Source organism: Oncorhynchus masou, chromosome 13 (genome assembly GCF_036934945.1).
Source record: "Oncorhynchus masou masou isolate Uvic2021 chromosome 13, UVic_Omas_1.1, whole genome shotgun sequence".
Taxonomy (NCBI): Eukaryota; Metazoa; Chordata; class Actinopteri; order Salmoniformes; family Salmonidae; genus Oncorhynchus; species Oncorhynchus masou.
Window position 1 is genome coordinate 39,516,326 of NC_088224.1, and position 19,850 is coordinate 39,536,175.

The 19,850-nt window shown below is 42.6% G+C and overlaps 2 protein-coding genes across 8 annotated transcripts in view; both read left to right on the plus strand.

Moving 5' to 3' along the window:
- Window positions 1-6,802, plus strand: part of LOC135552308 (protein argonaute-4-like) — a 34,223-nt gene extending 27,421 nt beyond the window's left edge. For 6 of the 7 annotated variants that reach the window (XM_064983858.1, XM_064983860.1, XM_064983855.1 and 3 more), the window contains 3 exons: window positions 2,030-2,164; window positions 2,659-2,960; window positions 3,270-6,802. In XM_064983858.1, the coding sequence (XP_064839930.1) occupies window positions 2,030-2,164; window positions 2,659-2,960; window positions 3,270-3,378 (546 nt within the window). In that variant the 3' untranslated portion in view covers window positions 3,379-6,802. The other variant, XM_064983862.1, reaches the window with a different exon arrangement.
- Window positions 6,803-9,299: 2,497 nt separating this feature from the next.
- On the plus strand, window positions 9,300-10,527 carry LOC135551435 (claudin-7-like). Its single transcript, XM_064982653.1, has one exon. The coding sequence runs from the start codon at window positions 9,300-9,302 to the stop codon at window positions 9,996-9,998; it is 699 nt and encodes a 232-aa protein (XP_064838725.1). The 3' UTR covers window positions 9,999-10,527.
- Window positions 10,528-19,850: the final 9,323 nt, after the last annotated feature.

Genomic DNA, 19,850 nt, shown 5'->3' on the forward strand with positions numbered 1-19,850 from the left:
TAAAGGGTTCGGAACATATTCTTATTTATAATGACGGCCTGCCAAAAGGCCTACTGCGGGGACGGGGCCCTGGGATTCAAATAAATAAATAAATAGAATATAAATATAGGACAAAGCACACTTCACGACGAGAGTTAACACTACATAAAGAGAGACCTAAGACAACATAGCAAGGCAGCAACACATGGTAGCAACACAACATGGTAGCAGTACATGGTAGCAACACAACATGGTAGCAGTACAGAACATGGTACAAACATTATTGGGCACAGAAAACAGCATGAAGGTTAGAGACAACAACACATCACACAAAGCAGCCACAACTGTCAGTAAGAGTGTCAATGATTAAGTCTTTGAATGAAAATGAGGACTGTCCAGTTTGAGTGTTTGTTGCAGTTCGTAGTTGCAGTTCATACAAGTAAATCTGTCAATTGAAATAAATTAGGGCCTAATCGATAGATTTCACGACTGGGCAGGGGCACAGCCATGGCTGGGCCTGGGAGGGCATAGGCCCCACCCACTTGGGAGCCAGGGACACCCACTGGGGGAGCCAGACAGAACTACTCCTCATTTTCATCAGCTGTCTGGGTGGCTGGTCTCCGATGATCCTACAGGTGAATAAGCCGGATGTGGAGATACTGGGCTTGCGTGGTTACACTGTTGATGCCGGACGTAATGCCAAATTTTCTAAAATGACTTTGGAGGTGGTTTTTGGAAGAGAAATGAACAATCAATTCTTTGGCAACAGCTCTGGTGGACATTCCTACAGTCAGCGTACCAATTGCACACTCCCTCAACTATAGACATCTGTGGCATTGTTGTGACAAAACTGAACATTTTAGAGTGGCCTTTTATTGTTCCCAGCACAAGGTGCCTTACTTGGTTAAATAAAGGATCGAGAAAATAATACAGTGTGAGAAGCAAATTGACCCCAGGCCTTACATTCATTATAGTCTTCCATTATGTAAAGGCATTTCTCCTTGTCCAACTACATCATTCCCATACTGTTATTTTTTTTCTTCTCCTTTGCAACCCAGTATCTCTACTTGCACATTCATCTTCTGCACATTTATCACTCCAGTGTTGTTTAATTGCCAAATTGTAATTATTTTGCCACTGTGGACAATTTATTGCCTTACCTCATTTGCACACACCGTATATAGACTTTTTCTATTGTGTTATTGATTGTATGTTTGTTATTCCATGTTTGTCACTTTGCTTTGCTTTATCTTGGCCAGGTCGCAGTTGTAAATGAGAACGTGTTCTCAACTATCCTACCTGGTTAAATAAAGATGAACTAAATAAAACTGTTTGACCAAATCATGGTTTTAGCCAGCAACCCTTTTTTTTAAATTTGAGTGAGGTGACCATGTAATGATGTGACCAATCCATTTTTCTTTACTCGCACAGCCAAGTCAAAGGGTCACGAAATGTGACTAAATAGTCACAGTCTGGAGCCCTGCCCCTTGACATACTGGGAGCTATATTGTAATAATTTTGTTGATGAAATGCTTTCACCCCAGCGAAACCCTGTCAGGGGCATTGACGGTGCAATAGTGACTCAAAAGTATATTCAGACGGACCCCCCTCTCCAATTGGAGCCTGTCTCTACAACTTTGAGACCAAATAGATATATTATGGATAGATATTTGAATTTGTCATAGTGCCCTAGATATAGGATCTGGCTGCGTTTTACACAGGCAGCCCAATTCTGATTTTACATTTGAGTCATTTCGCAGACTCTTATCCAGAGCGACTTACAATTAGTGCAGATGGCTAGCTGAGACAACTACATATCACAGTCATAGTAAGTACATTTTCCCTCAAAGTAGTTATTTTGCGATGATTTTGTTTTTCTTTTGACCAATCCGATCTTTTGCCAATAATTGGGCAATACACAGGCAGCCCAATTCTGATGTTAACGCCGCTGACTTCTCTTCAACCAGAGAGTCATAGCAATGCATTTTTCCATTCAATGTGAAGCTCACTTTTTTTAATCTCTTCCCCATGTGTGTGTGACTGTGTGTAGGTGGCGTGGCCAGAGCTGATTGCCATCAGGAAGGCCTGTATCAGCCTAGAGGAGGACTACCGACCGGGCATCACCTACATCGTGGTTCAGAAACGCCACCACACCCGCCTCTTCTGCTCAGACAAGACTGAGAGAGTGAGCAGAGACCCATGTAGAGCAGGGCTGTCAAACTCCATTCCTGGAGGGCTGTGTCTGGTTTTTGATGGGAGTTCCTAAGCAATTTAACTTTAAAAAAAAAGGTCTTTCAAGTACATGGGAGGAGCGAAGACATGCAGCCCTCCAGGAATTGAGTTTGACACCCCTGATGTAGAGGTTTAAATTATCCGCAGGTATAGGATCAGATTACCCAACTGTATCAGGGAGATGAAACCTCTGACCCTGTATCTGTGGTTAGGGGCAACTTCTACAAACAGTATTTCATGAGGGAGGGCATCGAGGGCTGTGGCAGTGTTCCAATACTTTTTAAATGCACCTCTCCAACCACATATCCTTGGAGTAACCTCCAAGCTGGCATTTCACTGGATTGATGATTTAGACACAGCTGAAGTTAGAGGGGTTGCAACAATGGCCCCTTTTTCGACGAGCACTCCAGCATGTCTGTCTGTAATCACAGCTGTCTCCCCCTACAGGTTGGAAAGAGTGGCAACGTCCCAGCCGGAACCACGGTGGACAGCACAATCACCCACCCCTCCGAGTTTGACTTCTACCTGTGCAGCCATGCTGGGATCCAGGGCACCAGCCGGCCCTCCCACTACCACGTCCTGTGGGACGACAACTGCTTCACGGCCGACGAGCTCCAGCTGCTCACCTACCAGCTGTGCCACACCTACGTCCGCTGCACCCGCTCTGTCTCCATCCCTGCGCCAGCCTACTACGCCCGGCTGGTGGCCTTCCGCGCCCGCTACCACCTGGTGGACAAAGATCACGACAGGTAATGATGAAAGTGGCAAGGCACAAGGCGAGAATACTGAGGGGTATCATGGATAAACAGGAAATGTTATTTTAGTCAGAACAGACACGAATGGACTCTGTTAGCTGCCCTATATGTTTGATTTATATCTGCAACATTGTGTATCTAGCTTTACTGAATATACCGTTTTTGTTTGGCATGTTGACACAAATACATTACTGTGCATGTTGTTCAATTTGACTACAGTTGGTGGAGCCCAACAGTAGTGGATTTGTTTTCTTTTTCTCTTTTGTCATGTATCTGGCCCATCTCTCTCGTCCTGTCCTGCAGTGCGGAGGGCAGCCACGTGTCGGGCCAGAGTAACGGTCGGGACCCCCTTGCCCTGGCCAAGGCAGTCCAGATCCACTATGACACTCAGCACACTATGTATTTCGCCTGAGCCACGTGAGCAATGTGTGCAGTTCTGTCCTCTATCTCTCCTCTCTCTCTCTTTTTGCCAGTCTTTCTTTGTCTTGCGTCTTGATGTGCACCAAAGCGGTTCGAAGCCAGTGAAGTATGCCAGTGGAGTATTTTCCTTTTTGGGAAAAACGACATCCGGCGTTCCCAATCGAAGCCGCCCTCTACCAGCAATCCGGCACCGAGAGACCGTTGGGGTTTCCGATGCACAGAGAAAACAAACAAAAAACACAAGTTGAGCCATTTTTTTTTGGAGGGGGTGGGGGTCGTTTTTGTTTTTGAATGTCTCTTGTTTTTGAAAGATACACTGAGCAATGGAGCGGACTGACGCCAATTGTCAGTGGCAGCTCTTAGCTCTCCCAGCTAAACAGGACTACTTTTTACCTCAAAGCCCTTTCGGGGCGAAAATCTGTCAAGTTCTTGGGTTGGGGGGTCATGGGGGGTTTGCATGGAAACATGGGTGGAGAGGATCTTTTGAGAATGATATATATATATTTTTTTTTTTCTTTTATGATTGTGTTTTTAACTTTCTCTTTTTCTTCAGTCTTTTACAAGCGAGGTCACCTGGGTATCCATACCCATTAGTCTTCTCCCATTTAGCGAAGAATTAAGTGCTTGAGTGTGTGTGTTTGTGTGTGTGCGTGTGTGTTTGTGTACATATGTGTGTGTGTGTGTTTCATGGCAGGCCACTGAATTGTAAAGGGAAAATCAAGAACTGCTGTAAATGCCTCAGATTTGATGTTTTTTTTTATATATTCACACATGACATATATATATAAATATTTACATCTATAGAACAGATTGAACTATACAGGCTTCACAGAGGCTGGTGGGTGTAGCAGTAGCAACCGTGGTTTAGCCGATGTGATTGACTCGGCATTGGGACCTATTGAATGGTTGAGAGCTTTTGCGGGGTTACGGCATTGGGCTAAGCCGCCTTATTTGGTGCCCCATGTGAGGAAGGGGATTCATCCCTTAAACCCGTTTGTCTGAATGGTTATGACATTGTTAGGGCGGCGCACGGTTTTTTAGCAAGGCACTAGTCGTCAGAATTTTTCGGAGGTGGAAAACCCATTCGCTTAACTTTTGGGGTCTCCTTTGCTACCGGCCAATTCATTGCACTGACCCGGGACGCTAGGCAAGCAACAGAGGGCACTCTCTTACCTTTTTATGCATTTATACATCAGAATCAGAAAGCAGAATTTGTAAGAGTTTAATATAAAACCGTTTTGTGGCTAATCTTAACTGTTGTTCAGACTTAGTAGTTATATTTGATGTTGTTATCTACGATTATGATAATTATCAGACTGGCAGCAATCGGATGTGTAGTTATGAGATCAGGGTAAGAGTGGCTGGGTTTAGATTTGCACACTTTGGTAGCATTCTGGCCTACGGTGAAGGGAGGCCCAAGGTGTATCGGTTTATGCTCCCTTCTGCTCCTCAGTGATGTAGTAGGGAAGGGTTTGGCTGTGTTCTCCAGTAGGAAAGATCTCTGTTGAGCTATCACCGTTACCCCAGACTGGTAAAACAGGAGGCAGAAAGGTATTGTTGGCAGCAGGGGATTTCGGTTCGAAATGGAAGAAAGGTGACAATCAGAGCTGGCATTAGGAAGAAACTGGGACCGAGCGAGTGGTAAAAAGAAGTATGCAATAGGCAATGAGTAGAATTTTTAGAACTTCATAATGTGTATATATGACTGTTTGTGTGTATTTGAACAAGTATATCTATTCAAGTCTAAACTTTTGGTGTATTTTTATTTTTTTATTTTTAAGGTTTTGAAAACCGGATATGAATTGACATAAAGCATAAACACTGCCCATGGACCTAAGAACACCTGACCAGTCACGACCACGGTTAAAGATCCTATTTAACCGGTCGTGGTTAAGGTTATTGCCGTGCAAGACTGCGGTGAGGGGGGGGGGGGGGGGTCGACTGCGGTGCACCCACCTCGCCAGGGGTGTCGGCTCTGCGAAAAACCCTTTTGTAATAAACCATCCGTAAAGCAGCAGGTTTGCTATGAATGAGTTTGAGCCCCTACCTGTCGAGGGCTTGGGCGCCGGCCTGTCGAGGGCTTGGGCGCCGGCCTGTGGGAGCGAAGCATGGTGGGGTTCCAGGCATTGCATGCAATAAGTTTTGAGGGGCGGGGCTGAGCTTTTGAAGAAGTGCACTAGTTTTCCTACGGGGAAAGGGGGCTGCAGAGAGCCTGGTGTTGTAGTCTGTGGCCCTCTGTGGGTGTGACCAGACTGGAGGAGTGTGCAGGATGTGGGTGTGGTCTCCTAGCAGGGGATCCAAAAGGCGGTGATGACTCCTCAGTTTTGAACATATTATCATTGCAAAGCAATATTAACTCTAAATCCAGTTTTCGAATGTGGAAAAATGTATAATTCTTCTTGTCGACGTGGCTGTTGGTCTGCTCTCTGTCGCCGTTTCTGTAACTAGTTTTTTGTTGTTGCCTGTATCAATCAGTGGGAATGTGCATTCGGTGGACTAGCTCTTTAGGCACTGAGAAAAAAGGTCAAAACCTTTAGACTTTTCTCACCTGCATGCCAGAGTATTGTCCCTAAAAAATAAAAATAAACTCTTTAGAATCAAGCGAGACAGAAGGAGAAGAAATATTGGGTAAATGTATATGAATTTAGTGAGACTGTTTTAGGCTAGCAATATTGTCCAGTCTCTTCAAGATGTTTTTGAAAGATTCCTACACAAATGTCAGTAAAAAAAAAAAAAAACGGAGGCACAGGCCGCTGGAGGTTGAGAGTTCGAGCCTTTGCATCGTGACCCGAAGACAAACGAGGTACTTTCTTCAAATGTGGGCCCGGTAAAGACTTGACCCCTCACCCCCTCACAGGCCCCAGTGTAGCGTCCATTTAGGCCTCCACTTCCTGGTTTGTGCCCCTGCCACGCCTCTCGGGGCTCCCTAGTCTCGTGGCGCCACCATGCTGGCCACCCACACCATCGCACTTCCTCTCTGTGGGGGGCCTCGCCCAAGGCGTCCACAGCCACAGGAAAACCTCTTTTTAACATTTTTAACGATCCATTCTTTCTGTGCCCCGTTTGAAAGAGAGCATGATTTATTTTTTAATTCCTCTTTGATATAATATCTACAGATTTGTTATTTGACATTGTAAGTGTAAGTACATTTTTTTTTAGTTCTTTATTCTCGTGTGTAGCTCTGCTGTTTTCTGCTAATGGTCTGAGCTGTGTGACTGTCCAACAGCAATAGAACAGTACCCTGTCTGACCTGCTGGGGAGGGGTGGGGCTTCCTCAGGCCCCTCCCACAAGGGTGCCCAATCACTTGCTGTATTGCTATGTGACATGTTTTAAACTTTTTTTTTTTTTTTAGCCTGCAGGGAATATTTGTGTTATTGTGTAAAGTAATAAATTGGTATTTTATGCCTATATCATATGCTGGTGTTTCCTCTTTATTCCTTATTTTTATCCCAACACCACACATGACACAAAGGGAAAACGCTTGTCTTCTATTCCATTTTATAATATATTCTTATTAATAAATGTACTAATACATTTGTTGAGTGATTACATGCATAGGCCAGTAGATGGCATTGTTTTCTCTGTGGGCAGGGCAGGTCTATTATTGGCTCATTGGCTGACAAATAGCAGTCTGAGGAGATGGGACTCCTGGGAGAAAAAAAACCCTCCTTCCTCACAGTTTAAGGTAACCAAAGATAAGAAGCTGTCACTTTATGACAATGCCACTGTATCATGTTCCAAAGATAAAAATCTGAAGTCTCTAGGGTACTTGTTGACAGCATTTGTTGACTTGGGACAATAAGTAATGTGGTCAGCTGAGATGAATACACTCGGGGATGTCCATCTTAAATGTACTACTTATGTGTGTTCGGGTGTATGCGCACACATCCTGTTCTGTAAAACATTGTGTGTACAGCCTTTTGAAGCCCCGACTAGACAAATCAATGGAAACCTGGCAATATATTTGTCAATCATTTCTTTTGACTTTCGTGTGTGTGCACTAATGACTCCAGTGGAGTTCTTATGCTGTGGTATTCATCAAATGTAGTACCACAGGTAAACATGTCTCATTCACAATAGACTGCTATCCTTTGCCTCTGCTCCTCTTTCCCCCGCTCCTGTGCTGTTGTCATGACCACCGTTGTCAAGGAGAGGTCCTACTCACAAGAAAGGAAACTCAAACCGCGGATCTTGTTGCCATATTTAATTCATCAACATAGGCACACCAAGGATCAATGATGTCGTGAGCAGAAATAAAAATTTAATTTGTTCTCCATCACCGTTGGGCTATTGGCCAGTATACACAGTTGCACTTGTAACTGAAGGCAGCAGTAAAGTGTAAATCCATTGATTTATAATCCATAAAGTGGGATATCCGCCATTTTATTTGTGACCATATTTTCATCCAAGAGTGAAAGAATCAAACTACCTCAATTTATACATTATATAAATGAAATGTTTTGAGTACATTTTAATAGCACTTGTTCAGGTAACACCACCTTTGATGGAAAGTGAATGCTTACAACTGACCTGTATTTCTCATAAGGGTGTTCAGTCTGCTCACACACAACATCCACTCCACCTAGCCCCCTTTTTAGCCATCTCTTCCTTCTGCTGCAACCCCCAGACATAAAACAGATGTAAAATGCTCCTTTAGAAATGAGTAGAGAAAAGCAGAGCATTTAAGACTCATTGTATGGGCCCCCTGGATTGGCTTTGTTTATTGATTGACCTACAGATACCACTCTCCCTCCCCTTGTACTGTCTCGTTCCCTCTCTCTCTCCAGGCACACAGTGTTGCTCTCACAGGTTGACAGTAAACTGAGGCTGTTCTGAAGATGGGAGGGACTGACTATTCCACTTACCTGGCAGTCTGACTAAGTAGTCTTACATACTATCAACCCTAACACCTGGGTTGGACTCAACCAATTGTGTGTGGGGGGACAGAAAGCCGAACCTGCGTTGAGGCTGAAGTGGCTTCGGCAGGCTGAGCCCTTTGTGATGAAGACACTCCAGCAGGCGCCAGCTTGAGGTCTGCCGCTTCATTTTCCTAGGCTTTGTTCTCCCAAGACACCGTAACTCCATTTTAAGCTGAAGCGGTGAAACTTGTTTTGCATCAACCATCAAGCTTTGGTGCATTTGGAGTCATAGTTTGGATGCACTTGGACAAAGGCCCGAATTGGACCAAGCCTTTTATTTGCGCTTTATCAAGACATCGGTCTTTTTGTTTTTGTTTACCTTCTGTGGAACCTCTTTGCTCGTGGGACTGTATCAGTTGTTTTTGCCTTCCAGCGATGGCGTACATCTTCAGCAATGTCCCTTGATCGAGTATCAGGTTCTATTGGCATGACCCATCTAGGTAAGGCCACACCAAACCTGTGGGGTAATAGACACATTTCATGTAATCAGCTCCGCGCTTGGGTTAGTGTGAGGTTACAGGGCCAGAACTGCTGACATCCAATTGTACCCTACGCACAAACCCACTGGGACTGATGGTGACGTCTCTGAAGCTCAATCAATCCAAAATAGGGAAGCTGCCACAAGTGGCTGCACAGTCATTGGTTCTTAAATAATGAATAATTTCAATAGATAGAGGGAGGAAAGCAATGGAGTCTTCTCTCCCTCTGCCACCACCTGTCACTCCGATCACTGGGGGGGAAAAACCTCGAGTTAAAAAATAAAAGCTACATTGAAGACATCTGACCAGATGTTGAAAATAAATGGAGATATAAGAAGCTTCAGAAAGGAAATTAATTTCGGAAAAGGACAGTGAGTGACTCAAATTCAGGATTGTGAAAGGCCCAGACAGAGCAGGCAGGTATAGCAAAGGAGTGGGCCTTGAAGTGAGAAAGAAGACATAGACAAGGATAAAGGTCAGTTTCAGGTGGTCAGAAGACATCTGAGCAGCCATCATGGTCAACACAGGCATGCAATTGATCAGCTTCACCTGTGCGGTAACAGGTTGGGTCATGGCCATCGCTGTGACGGCCTTGCCTCAGTGGAAGGTGTCCGCCTTCATCGGCAGCAACATCCTCACCTCCGAGATCAAGTGGGAGGGCATCTGGATGAACTGCATCTACCAGGCCACGGGCCACATGCAGTGCAAGACCTACGACTCCATTCTGGCTCTGCCCCCGGACCTCCAGGCAGCTCGTGCCCTCATGTGTGTGGCAATTTTCCTGGGCTGGCTGTCCTGCACCGTGTCCTGCTGTGGAATGAAATGCACCACGTGCGCTGGTGACGACCGCCGCGCCAAGGCAGGCATCGCCCTCTCCGGCGGCGTGCTATTCATCCTGACGGGCCTGTGCGTGCTGGTGCCCGTCTCGTGGACCGCCAACACGGTGGTCCAGGACTTCTACAACCCCAAAGTGCCTGTCATGTACAAGCGAGAGCTGGGCCAGGCGATCTACCTGGGCTGGGCATCTGCGGTTATTCTGATGATCAGCGGGGCCGTGCTGAGCAGCACCTGCCCCCATATCGAGAGCGGAGGAGGGGAGTACCGCCGGGGGTACATGGGCCGGAGCTTTCCTAACACGCGCCCCTCCCCCCTCGCACCTGATCCTCCGAAACCGATCGCCTCCAACAGCGTGCCCCTAAAGGAATACGTTTAGTCCAGAGAAAAGATGTGAAGAATGTCAACAGGGTTGGAGTATGGGAAGGCGCAAGGTTGAGAACGAGAAGAGGAAGTAGAAGGCTGGAGAAGGAAAAACTGTGACTGACTGTTGTGGAGGTGAGGTGTTGTGACTTGGAAGGTTTTTGAAGATGTGACGCATTAGATTTGAAACTCTGCCGTTCTTTCGCGTTCTGCTAGCGTGATGCATTTTGATGATACTTAAATATTTATTTCAAATGTATTTTTTCACGGCCTCAATTTTATATTTATTTATATATAATTGAGGCTTTTTCCATAATGCCTAGCATTATCCGCCTCATGTATTCCCTTATTGACTTCATTACACATTTATTACACTGATATTTGGTATTAGTGCGTGGACAGATCACAATATTGCCTGGAAGACACGACATCAATCACCATAAACACCTTTAAGATATTGTGGTTTTGTGACTTGTGGTGTGAAGATTGGAGTGATTTCTTTCACAATTCTTTTCAGATGACTATTAAATCTGTGAAATAATTCAGTCTCGGCACTACTTCATTGAGTTTGAATAAGTCAATAAATCAAAAATGTAACAGAATAATCTGTTTATTCCAAGGGTATTTTAGTAAGTTTGAACTTTTTCCTTCCATATGTTTTAGTTCATGACAAACTGATGGTGTTTTGAAGTTTGCCCAGAATATTGAAGGTGTCGTGCTCAATGTTCAGCTGTGCACAACTCCAAAAAGAAAGTGTTCCCTTTGCACATAGTGATGGATCAATCTAGCCCTCTTACAGGCTGTTTGGAATTCCTGTCAAATTAATTGTATCTTTCAGGGCAGTAAGGGCAAACCATGTGAGGTGAGGGAAAGGGGCAGCCATCCTGAATAAACCAGATAGTTGGAGAAAGAAAAACACGTGTTAAAATGTTATTTATAATTTAATTTCATTGTTTTTCCACAGAATTAATTTTCGCTTCGTCAGAAGTCCTACTATTCTAGCTCAGGGCCCATATCCAGAAAGCATCTCAGAATAGACAATTGGTCATAAATGCTGAGAATAGAGACATTTTACTCGTTCTCTTATGGGTAAAAAATAAAAGCAATGCTTGAAGCCTCTTTAGTCATAAGTCACACCTTGTCGACAGATATTTAGGACACCTCATGCACCTCAGCTGTCCTAAACAGTTAAGTTACCAGAGGATGTCTTGATCAATAATCCACTGAGTCAGTGGTTCCTGTGCCACATGCACTTGCTTTGGAGTTGTTCGTGTTTTCTAATTCTATATCGTCAATCCATAAATAATCTAGATCTACAGTATATGCAACAGTATCTCTTGTGCCTCTACCAATGATTTCATATGATATGCCTAAATACTTATAACAAATAGGTTAATAAATAAATGTATTTCCATTATTGAATGACAGTTATTTCAAGTTATCCCTTGGGAGTGCAATACCACGTGTTTTTTTAATATATTTTTTTAAGATGCCTAAATTGGGCACTTAATTCTTAATGTTGACTTTGATTGTGTTAGATAACAATTATAGACCTTTCACGAGTTGTATGAAACATTATTGGCAAGTGACTTGAGGCCGACTGTGCCAAAGCGAATTCGTTTTTAAAACGGGAGTGACGAGTGTTTTGATATAACTGCAATATTGTCAAAATAATGCTTTTAACAACCATCAGAATTGGTAAAAAAAAAGTTATGCATGCCAATATGTTAGGCGATAAGAGAAGTGATTGTGTCACGTGAAATTATATCAACATTAACATGTACAGTCACATTCACCGTGGTTGTCTGAAGTCCCCCCCCCCCATCATTTGCAACAATGTCAATGACTGTCTTCACTATCTTTCCTTTGCGGTACCTCAAACTGTCGTGATTTCCAGCTGAGAGTTTGTCTGGGCATTGTCTTAAAATCTACTGAGCTGGGAGTTTTTTGTTGTTGATTGTTTTAAAAACAAGTTTTATCAGGATTCCTAGGACCTTTTACCGGGAGATGCTTTGTGAATATGGGCCCTGGTCTTTGCTGTTGTAGCAGAGCTCTGACAATTCTAACATGCTCTGTCTACCTCATGGTCCTCTGCCTTGTTCACATCCAGGTGCTCTGCTCCTATCAGGGTTGACACATCCAAAGTCTAAGTCAATCCCCGAACCCAGTCTGTTCCTTTACCCTTCAAGCAATTACTGAGTCTTAAAACATTTTTTTAGTCTACTTTTCAGGTGGTCTACAATCACATCCACTGGGTAGTCCTCTTGCGAACATCTTGTAGTTCTCATTTTACAAGGACCCAATGAAAAAGGACACTTAAACGGTGTAGAATAACTACATTAGTTTATTAAATTCAGTGAGGGTAATTACAATGCCTTCAGAAAGTATACACACCCCTTGACCTTTCCACATTGTTGTTACAGCCTGAATTTAAAATGGATTACATTGAGATTATGCCACACAATACCCCATAATGTCAAAGTGGAAATAAGTTTTTAGAAATGAATAAGAAATGAAAGCTTGCATCAAAGTATTCAACCCTTTTGTGATGGCAAACCTAAATAATAAGTTGGAGTAAAAATGTGCTTAACAGGACACAATAAGTTGCATGGACTCACTGTGTGCAATAGGATTTTAAAATGATTTTCAAAATACTACCGCATCTCTGTACCCCACACATACAATTATCTGTAAGGTCCCTCAGTCGAGCAGTGAATTTCAAGTACAGATTCGACCAGGAATGTTTTCCAGTGGTTCGCAAAGAAGGGCACCTATTGGTAGATGGTGCAGTTACAGTATTGACTACACTTTGGTTGGTGTATCAATACACCCAGTCACTACAAGGATATAGGCGTCCTTCCTAACTCAGTTGCTGGAGTGGAAAGAAACTGCTCAAGGATTTCACTATGAAGCCAATGGTGATTTTAAAACAGTTACAGAATTTGATGGCTGTGATTGACGATGGATCAACAACATTGTAGTTACTCAACAATATGGGTATACTTGTCATGGGCAAGGACTAGTTTTTTAAAATAAAAATAAATGGAATCGAGATAAGCATATGCAAACTCCTTGAGAAAAAAACTTGGTTCCGTCTGCTTTCCAACAGACACTGGGGAGACTAACTCCCAGTTCAGCAGGACAATTATCGAAAACATGAGGCCAAATACACACTGGAGTTGCTTACCAAGAAAACATTGAATGTTCATGAGTGGCCTAGTTACAGTTTTGACTTAAATCGGCTTGAAAATGGCTATGGCAAGATTTGAAAATGGCTGTGTAGCAATTATCAACAACCAACATGACAGATCTTGAATAATTTGTTTAAGAATAATGGTCAAATATTGTACAATCTAGGTGGGCAAAGCTCTTAGAGACTTACCCAGAAAGACTCACAGCTGTAATCGCCGGTGATTCGAACATGTGCCACACAATACCCCATAATGTCAAAGTGGAATTATGTTTTTAGAAATGTTTACAAATTAATAAAAAATGAAAAAGCAGAAAACCAGTTGAGGGTGAAAAGACAGTCAATAGACATACTTGTCGGGGATTGTTTGGCAAGTAATCTAGCTAGCCTAGCTATAATGTTACATTTAGCTGGCTATCTAACGTTACCTTGAACAGCAATAACAAACACTTTACCGCTAAAACGTATGGACTCCGGTAGAAATCTACGCAGTGATGAGAAAAGCATGGAGCAGAATTGATCAAATAAAGAAAGTGCCAATAGCATGACGGAGATAAGGAGTCTAGGTACAGAAAATGGAAAGGAGGATGGATGAAATTAAACTGAGTATTGAAAAAGGAATGAATAGTAAAGTTGACAGTTTATGTGGAGAAAGCCATTCAGGATAATCATACAGCTTTGCTGACTCAATTGGAGAATAATAAGCAGCTACGTGACCACATAGCTCTTGAAGTTGGACGTCTGGAGTCCCGTGTAGAATTCCTAAAATCTGGGAGAATAGGCCTTGCCAAAACAACATTCGACCCAGACGTGTCTATAATAGTGGCAGGACTGCCAGCTGATGAAAACGAGGACCTAATCTTCAAAGTGAACCGGGTTGATATCGGTAGCCTAGGCAGCGAAACAGGTGATTGCAGTTGAGAGGATGATGGAGAGAGGTAAAGGTCCCGGGGTTGTGAAGGTGGAGCGTCGGTCTGTGGAGGAGAAAGTGGCTCTGTTACGGGGAAAAAAACAAAAGCTGCGAGACCATCCTGATTATAACAGTCTTCCTTCGATCAGCCAAGTCCCACACTGATCGCCTTATAGAACTGAACTTCAAGACACTGCTGGGAGAAATACACGGAGGAAATGACTATTTTGTCACGGGAAGCGGACGGGTCATGAAACGAAATCAACCAGAAGGACAACGTGGACAGACCTACTACATACCGAGGGGCTTCCCATCCCCTACGAGATTCGATTTCAATAGTACATTGGAATGTTAAGGGATGGACTACACTGAACAATAAATTACGAATAACAATACTAAAATCCTTAAACCCAGACATTATCTCAATAAATGAAAAGCATTTGCGTCGGCAAGAAACTATTGATATTGAAGGGTATGTATGGTATGGACACAACAGGAACACTCACGTGAAAGGGAATATGTGTAAAGTCTGATATGATGAAAGCATATAAAATTGAAATTATCGATAAAGCCATAGAAGGAATTATTGGTTTGTGCTTTGAACATAGGGAGTCAGATTGTTTCGTTGTATTTTCATGCTATTTGCCACCTGAACAGTCCACATGGGGTAGAGATGGTCATTTGTTAAGTCAAATATACCTATATACAGAAGCAGATGCTATTTACATATGTGGGGATCTTAACAGTCGAATTGGGAGGTTAGATGACTATATAAATGATATTGATGATAGTCCATTGCGGGTTGAATTCCTTTGTGACTCTAAAATGTGTATCTGTAATGCTTCACAGTTGGGATGGCGTTCTTCGGCGTGCAAGCCTCCTGTTTCATCAGACCCGAGGACATTTCTCTAAAAAGTATAATCTTTGTCCACATGTGCAGTTGCAAACTGTAGTCTGGCTTACTGTGGATATAGATACTTTTGTACCTGTTTCCTCCAGCATCTTCACATGGTCCTTTGCTGTTGTTCTGGAATTGATTTGCACTTTTCGCACCAAAGTACGTTCATCTCTAGGAGACAGAACGCATCTCCTTCCTGAGCGGTATGACGGCTGTGTGGTCCCATGGTGTTTGTACTTGCTTACTATTGTTTGCACAGATGAATGTGGTACCTTCAGGTGTTTGCAAATTGCTCCCAAGGATGAACCAGACTTGTGGACGTCTACAGTCGTGGGCAAAAGTTGAGAATGACACAAATATTAATTTCACAAAGTCTGCTGCCTCAGTTTGTATGATGGCAATTTGCATATACTCCAGAATGTTATGAAGAGTGATCAGATGAATTGCAATGAATTGCAAAGTCCCTCTTTGCCATGCAAATGAATTGAATCCCCCCCAAAAACATTTCCACTGCATTTCAGCCCTGCCACAAAAGGACCAGCTGACATCATGTCAGTGGTTCTCTCGTTAACACAGGTGTGAGTGTTGACGAGGACAAGGCTGGAGATCACTCTGTCATGCTGATTGAGTTCGAATAACAGACTGGAAGCTTCAAAATGAGGGTGGTGCTTGGAATCATTGTTCTTCCTCTGTCATTCATGGTTACCTGCAAGAAAACACGTGCTGTCATCATTGCTTTGCACAAAAAGGGCTTCACAGGCTAGGGTATTGCTGCTAGTAAGATTGCACCTAAATCAACCATTTATCAGATCATCAAGAGCTTCAAGGAGAGCAGTTCAATTGTTGTGAAGAAGGCATCAGGGCACCCAAGGAAGTCCAGCAAGCCCCAGGACCGTCTCCTAAAGTTGATTCAGCTGCGGGATCGGGGCACCACCAGTACAGAGTTTGCTCAGGAATGGCAGCAGGCAGGTGTGAGTGCTTCTGCAAGCACAGTGAGGCGAAGACTTTATGAGGATGGCCTGGTGTCAAGAAGGGCAGTAAAGAAGCCACTTCTCTCCAGGAAAAACATCAGGGACAGACTGATATTCTGCAAAAGGTACAGGGATTGGACTGCTGAGGACTGGGGTAAAGTCCACTTTCCGATAGTTTGGGGCCTCCAGAAAAAAGCTTGTCCGGAGAAGACAAGGTGAGCGCTACCATCAGTCCTGTGTCATGCCAACAGTAAAGCATCCTGAGACCATTCATGTGTGGGGTTGCTTCTCAGCCAAGGGAGTGGGCTCACTCACAATTTTGCCTAAAAACAAATCCATGAATAAAGAATGGTACCAACAAATCCTCCCAAACATCCAGGAACAGTTTGATGACGAACAATGCCTTTTCCAGCATGATGGAGCACCTTGCCATAAGGCAAAAGTGATAACTAAGTGGCTCGGGGAACAAAACATCAATATTTTGGGTCCATGGCCAGGAAACCTCAATCCCATTGAGAACTTGTGGTTATCCTCAAGAGGCGGGTGGACAAACAAAAACCCACAAATTCTGACAAACTCCAAGCATTGATTATGCAAGAATGGGCTGCCATCAGCGGCTCAGAAGTTAATTGACAGCATACCGGGGCAGATTGCTTAGGTCTTGAAAAAGAAGGGACACTGCAAATATTGACTCTTTGCATCAACTTCATGTAATTGTCAATAAAAAACTGTGACACTTATGAAATGCTTGTAATTATACTTCAGTATTCCATAGTAACATTTGACAAAAATATCTAAAGACACTGAAGCAGCAAACTTCGTGGAAATTAATATTTGCGCCATTCTCAAAACTTTTGGCCACGACTGTACAATTTTTTTTCTGAGGTCTTGGCTGATTTCTTTTGATTTTCCCATGATGTCAAGCAAAGAGGCACTGGGTTTGAAGGTAGGCCTTGAAATACATCCACAGGTACACCTCCAATTGACTCAAATGATGTAAATTAGCCAAGCAGAAGCTTCTAAAGCCATGACATCATTTTCTGGAATTTCCCAAGCTGTTTAAAGGCAGTCAACGTAGTGTATGTAAACTTCTGACCCACTGGAATTGCGATACAGTGATTCCAGTGAATAAGTGAAATAATCTGTCTGTAAACAATTGTTGTAAAAATTACTTGTGTCGTGCACAAAGTGGACGTCCTAACCGAATTGCCAAAGCTATAGTTTGTTAACAAGAAATTTGTGGAGTGGTTGAAACACTTAGGTTGGAATCATTAAAACTTGTTTATGTAAACTTCTGACTTCAACTGTATGTAACCCGTATTTAAATGAGGAGCTGTCTATGGCAGAAGTTAAGGTGATTGACGCTGCAAAAAATGGAGAAGCGTTTGGTATTGATGAACTGCCTGATGAGATTTTAAAATCCCCTAAATTAATTTATGTCCTATATGATTTGCTCCAAATGTGTTTTGAGTACAGTATACTGCCATCCACTTGGAAAAAGTCTATAGTGAATCCCATTCCCAAATCTTCAAAAAAATGACCCTAGAGTGCCACTGAACTACATACGTTTATTAAGTAGGGTTTATAAATGATATTCATCCATCCTCAACAATAGGCTAATTACATTTTTGGAGGACCAAAACATTCTGGTGGATGAACAAAAGGGTTTTTGTAAATCCAGAGCCTGTATAGATCATATCTTCTCGGTCTGTACAATAAATAGATTACATCATGAGAAGCCTACTTTTGCATGTTTAATTGATTTCCAGAAAGCTTTTGATTTTGTAAATAGGGATCTTTTAGCCTATAGTTTGTTAAAGACAGAGGTTGATGGGACATTTTATCAAGCAATCCAGTCTCTTTATAAAGTACCAATTGCTTGTATGTGTGTTAATGAATATCGTACAGATTGGTTTCCCACACCCTCGAGTGTAAAACATGTTTGCTTCGTTTATAAAGGACTTGGAAACATAAATGAAACAGTTAAATATTGGCGTAAGATATGATGATGAAATGCTAAGTATCCTTTTATATGCCGATGATATTATTTTGATGGCAGAAACTGAAGACCTGCAGAACATGTTATCATGTGCAGTCAATTGGTGTAAAAGACAGAGACTTTAACACCAATTAAAAGATTAACCAGACAAAAACACAGATAATGCATTTTAGAAAACCAGCACTAAGAGAAGTGTTTTTCGGTATTGTTTTGGTGAAGACTTTCTGAAGTATACTAGCATTTATAAATATCTGGGTCTTTTTTTATTGATGAACATATTACCTTTCTATAAGCAATGTCTGCTCTGGCCGACTCAGAGAGTAGAGCTCTTGGGGGAGTTCCAGGAAAAACTAAAACACTCAAAGATATTGGTTATGCCACGTACTCCAAACTGTATTAGACATGCGTGTGTCTTGTTCTGGACTATTCAGCAGGAGTGTGGGGTGCTAAGAGGTATTTTAAAAATGAACATGTTCATAACAGAGCAGTACGTTACTTTTTAGGTGTCCACAAGTTTGCAACTCTATTTGAGATAACAGGGGACATGGGCAGGGAACACTATGAGGTGAGATGGAAGGCGTGTATGGTGAGACTTCAACTGTATGTATGTGTATTATTGCACTGCTCTAGGGATGTAATTATTGTTTGGATAACCTTATTGACTATTATATATTGATGTATTGTGTTTTTTTCCCACTCTTTTTGTGATGTGCAATGCAGAGAACGCTGGAAGAAGAATGATCATTTAATTACCATAGTGAATTATTATAGTGTTTGTTAAATGTGTCAATTAATCCCATAAGGGATGGATTGCCATTTGGCGATTTGAGAACAAATACAATGTCATTCATTCATTTTATTGACTCCAGATGTGAATACTTATCTGATCAAGATATATTAGTGTCTTATTTTTCATACATATATATTTTTTAAAGTAAGCCTTTTTCTTCCACTTTGACATTAGAGTATTGTGTAGCTCGTTGACAAAAAAATTACAATTAGTAACTACAAAATGGGGAAAAAGGGCCAGGGGTATGAATACTTTTTGAAGGCACTGGAAATACACTAAATAGAGCACCATATATGGGTTTACCTGATATGCTCTCTTCACTGTTTTCAGGGACCCAGATCTCTCTTGGGAGCAGTTTCCAGAAGGCAGGGGTCATCAGCCCTCAGTGTCTGCAGCACGTTCTTTCTTCTCAGGAACCTGTGCACGCAGATGATGATAAACTATCTTTCTCACACAAATCAACAATAGAAACAACCTTTACCAAATGGTTGATTTCAAGATTTATAATGCCACACACGGAAGTGATGCGTTTCAGCATCAAGCCTTCCGCGGCAGTTTGCAGTCTAGTGGCATGCTCACATTGACCATTTATTGTGCATCATTAGTAATGGTACAGTAATACAGTGACACAGAACGGATACTGTTGATGACAGTAATGCCCCGCATCCTGAAGCCACTCCAAGCGATGGATGGAGCGACTGCAGATCTCTGGGTGTAGGTAGCAAGGGTGTCGAGATTCTGCTCATACAACAGGAACGCACCAGACACCCGATTACTGATAGCATCTCGCACAGACAGGAGAGAAATAAGAGGGTCATCTGTGGTTACAAAATGTGTTCAAGCTCTCTCATGAGTTTATGGAGTGAGCTACCATGTATCTTACATTATGTCTACTGTCCTGTAGGAGCTTGAAGTGAAGACGCTGGTGCAGATCGGGAAAAGTGTGAAGAGAGGTGTCTTTTGAAACGCCCTCAACTGCTCTTCTATGTTTCCAAGTGAAACCATTAAAGGCTTGCATTCAGCCAACACTGAATTACATACTTTCTTGACTGCTCTCCAAACTTTTTTTCCTCAATACTTGGTTACGAGACAATAACGCAGGCATCCAAG